The sequence below is a fragment of the Oreochromis aureus genome, linkage group 9, assembly GCF_013358895.1.
Source record: "Oreochromis aureus strain Israel breed Guangdong linkage group 9, ZZ_aureus, whole genome shotgun sequence".
Lineage (NCBI taxonomy): Eukaryota > Metazoa > Chordata > Actinopteri > Cichliformes > Cichlidae > Oreochromis > Oreochromis aureus.
This window is the reverse complement of record NC_052950.1, coordinates 16,928,730-16,932,859: the sequence shown is the minus strand read 5'-3', so window position 1 is coordinate 16,932,859 and position 4,130 is coordinate 16,928,730. Positions and strand designations below refer to the sequence as shown.

At 40.5% G+C, this 4,130-nt stretch overlaps 1 protein-coding gene across 1 annotated transcript; it reads right to left on the bottom strand.

The window, feature by feature from the left end:
• Positions 1 to 2,180: 2,180 nt before the first annotated feature.
• Positions 2,181 to 3,832, bottom strand: LOC116328264 (musculin). Its single transcript, XM_031750003.2, has 2 exons — positions 3,126 to 3,832; positions 2,181 to 2,828 (listed from the first exon to the last, which is right to left on the bottom strand). Exons 1-2 carry the CDS (start codon positions 3,546 to 3,548, stop codon positions 2,751 to 2,753), a joined length of 501 nt encoding a protein of 166 aa, XP_031605863.1. The 5' UTR covers positions 3,549 to 3,832; the 3' UTR covers positions 2,181 to 2,750.
• Positions 3,833 to 4,130: the final 298 nt, after the last annotated feature.

The following is a 4,130-nucleotide window of genomic DNA, read 5'->3' as shown; positions in this document are numbered from 1 at the left end:
ACAGAAGGACTCTGGCCAAAATAACATCTCTGATAGACAGTCTCCCACCCCATGCATGTAAATGTTGCTGAACTGCAGAGCTCCTTCAGTGACAGACTGCTGCATCCTAGATGCATGAAGGAGCGTTTCTGCAGGTCCTTCCTTCCTGCAGCTGTCAGACTGTACAATCAAAACTGCTCCCAACAAACATAGATGTTTACATCGGCGCTGTAACTTGCACTATTTTATCAACCGATTCACACTACAACCTGGGTTTGCCTCTTATCTGTATTTAATTTTATTTAATTTTAATAACTGTACAGTACTCTGTTTATAGTAACCATTGTCCTGTAAATATGTAAATATGTAAAAATATTGTGTATGTTTCTGTTCTGTGTCCTGTTTGTTTGTATATGTGTTTTTCTTGCAGCTGTTACAACCAAATTTCCCCTTGTGGGACAATTAAACGATTATTCTGTTCTATTCTATTCTATTCTATTCTATTCTATTCTATTATCCAATACTAGATGACATGGCTTTAATAAAGAGTTGCTTTTCTTAAAATACGTACAAATCCTGTATGCTGAGATGAAATCGTTTCACTTCTTTTAACAATATCAAACCAGAAGAAGCAAACTGACATTTTCCATTTACTTAGAAATGACTGTCACTGTGAGCGTGTACTGTTGTAAATTTTAATCAACCATAAAAGAAGCATTTTTACCTGGAAACTGTGGATTTTCTTTTCTAAAAGTCTGTCATACCCAGTCTACAAAGTTATGGACATTGAATATATCTAAAATATACATTTATATTTTTTCCTCTCATAAATGCGATTATTTTAAACTTCCGAGTGTTTTGTTCACAGTCCTCACCACTAGATGCCACTCATGCAACATTTACAAAATGCATGAGTTCTAAAACACAGCTTATGTCTCATTAGGCGTCTTCATTTGCTCTGGCCAGTGTTGCCATAAACTGAGACAAATTGTTTGGTTTGTGAAAAAACAAACAAACAAACAAAAAAAAAAACCTTCAGTCCTTCTGGAACTTCAGGAAAGGAATCAGCTCACTGCATGTGGACCTGTCCCAAACATCATCATTCTGTTGACGTGCCACGCTTTGATTAATGGCACCTCATTTGCAGTGCAGTCAAGTTGCACATCAGACATTTACAAGATGCTCTCCCTCGGTGCCACATTTTTAAGTAGATGGTACGAGAACAGGCGGAGTGAGTGTGAGAAGGCAGCTCATTAGCTGTCCGGGTCCAAGAGAGTGGCCAGTTTCTCCCAGGAGAGCAGTTCAGAGTTCTGGGAAACTCACCAACGCAGCAACAGCTGCAGCTCTACATGAACCTGATGAAAACTCATCCTCTCCCCTCTCTCTTTCTCTTTCATTTAAACCGTTTTGTCAGTCTGTCCCACCAGACTGCCCGGGCTTGGATCTCAGCCCATCTGTACTCACATCATTTTGGGGGGTTTAACTGGATAAAATGACTCCCAGATCAAGAGATCACCGTTATCCATTCTCTCTCTGCCAGCTGAGCATAGAGTTGGATGAGTGTGTGTGCTGCCGCAAGAGGGATATGCAATGTATGGAGGGGTGCAGAAGGTTACTGAGGAATTCTACCAGTGATCTTTGATTTTTTCGCTGAACTTTTCACCACTCTTATATGAATGTGAATATTATCACTGTGTGGTGTGGTGTTCAAGATTTCCAACCCTTCTGCTGCCAAAAATGAGAAGTCATGTGTGGCGGCTCCAAGCAGCTGATATGAGGGCTTAGAAGAATTTCTTTAACCTTGTGACCACCACAAATTTAGCATTTTGATTTGGTTGAGCCACTTATTTGGACCTTTTGTGACAACGCTGGAGATTTTATCACATTTAGAGTTCATTACGGAGCCTGTATGTGTGTGACGGGTCCAATATTTGCCCTGGCTTTATAGTTTCAGTGCATCTGTGAAGAATGTGTACACACTGATAATTAAACAGTTTTCATGTCTTTCTAAAACACGTATTGTTTGCACAAGTGGCACAGATATTCGACATTTATAATTTGCTTTTTATCGTGTGAGCGCTTTCTGATGTTCATCTTCTGCAGATGTGCCAATTCATCCGACAGTTCTCAATGCATGAATGCATGCACATGGCTAAATGGTGAACTTCTATGGAAACAATAAATGCAGACAGACTCTCACATTGTCTCAAATGCAAAGACTTTAAAACACGAACACAATAAATAGATCTACAATACAGGTGAAATATTATGGTCACTGTCATAGTGTCAAGCCAAACTAGCAAAAAGCAGAAAGTATTTTAAGTTGTGAGGTGTTTTTTTTTTTTTTTTTTTTTAAATTCCCTCATAGAGCAGAATGAAAGAATCAAACTGCAACTGGACATCATGCACAGGCCGAGCTGCCGAAACTGTTTAATGTATCAAAAGTGTGTTCAGCCATATAACAGTTTAATGATGCTGTGCACAGACTGATGGGGTGAAAGATATTAAAGAAGTTTGCTAAATCCAAATTTTACACAAAAAAATCAAGCATAAATGAAGATTAGATGTTACACTCAGTGTAAATGTGACATAATACTGATTTCAGCAAACATGCACACAGTAAAACATAATAGTTTTGAATCCACAGTCATTGTTTAAGGCACGTGGTTAAAATTGGGTCAAACTGATGCCCCTCCTTTTTGTTTTTATTGTTGTTGTTGTCTTCAGGTTTTAGCTGAAGAGCTTGAACTTGGTGGGTGAAGACGTGTCGCCTAAGCTGTTGCTCCACAAAGTCTCATAGAGGATGAGATGTCTTCCTCTGACCTTCCTGTCATCATAAATGGCCAGGTCTGTTGGAGAAGAATAATAGAGAAGAATACAAATTCATTAGTAAATTGAATAAATTGATTAATTACATTTTAAAAAGAACATCCAACATATTTGCTCAGAATGACAATGGTTAATTCAGAATTGCTTTCAATTTGGAAAAAATCATGCATTCTGTCATGTCAGCAAAGATGTCATTAGGTTTCATACTGAAAGTCAAAAGCAGAGGACAGTTAGTTTTATATTTGCTGAAGCAATGTGTAAAAGTATAAAAGAAAAAGTTGATTTCTGTCGTGGCTGTAAAAGTTTGGCATTCATACCAGACTGACTGGGTGTGCAAATCTGCTCTCGAATCGGTCATCCTGCAGAAGCTGCCTAAGGTGGGAAATGTAGCTAGAAGCGAGACGAAGGGTGTCCAGTTTGGAAAGTTTGGTGTCCGCTGGGACCCAGGGCAGGCTGGTTTTCAGTCTGGAGAAAGCTTTGCTCAGCACTCTCATCCTCGCCCTCTCCCTGGCGTTAGCCGCGTTCCTCTGCGACTGTCGCGTTTCCCTCTGGTGCGCTTTGGAAAGTCTGCGCTCCTGCTTGATCCTCCCCTCAACACCTTCGTCTTCCAACTCCTCCTCCGAGTACCGGCTGGGATTATAACAGGTGACTTTCCGTGCGCTGGCCTCCATGGCAGCGGTAGTCCTTCTGTGGCATGTCTCGTCGTCCTCGGCATCACTTGCAGCAGAGCCAGTGGACATGGCTGCTCCACCTGCGCCTGGGGAAACAGACCGGAGTGGCACTGTGGACGACAGACAAGAGTGAAGTAAATGACGAGAGGCTGCAAGTCAGCACCTCCTTTTTAAATTCCCATTTGGTAACCGTGGAACTTATTTCCCACAGAAGCGCTAAAACGTCAACCCTTGATTCACTACAGTACCATCTGCACGAACTAAAGACAGCTCTGTCTAAAGAGACATGGCCTAGCTATCCCTCTAATTTAAGTGTCATGGACTTGGCATCTGCACAGTTTTTTTTTCCTGAGCATTTCTCCTCCCCCTTTTTTGTCCGAGCGACCATGACCTCAGTGAGACCACAACTCCATCTCGTTGTGTAAACTGTTAAAGACATATGTTGCTCATTTGCATCTTAATAAAAAAACTTAAGTCCTGTAAACTATTTGCCCTCAGAGATAGTTATAGCAAAAGATGCAGTGAAGTTCCTCCAAAGCTGTTTGTGCAATAATTTTACCTTTTTTTTTTTTTTTTTTTTTTTTTGCAAATTCCTCAAAAATTCAGAATTTATTGGAGAGCACTAATTCCCTGATTTAGGTCCAGTCCGTT

Bases quoted from the DNA above. Each gene is read 5' to 3' on its own strand.
- LOC116328264 (XM_031750003.2), bottom strand. From the start codon at position 3,548: ATGTCCACTGGCTCTGCTGCAAGTGATGCCGAGGACGACGAGACATGC. The intron at 2,829-3,125 runs GTATGAATGCCA...CTTCTCCAACAG, and splicing joins TTGCACACCCAGTCAGTCTG to ACCTGGCCATTTATGATGAC.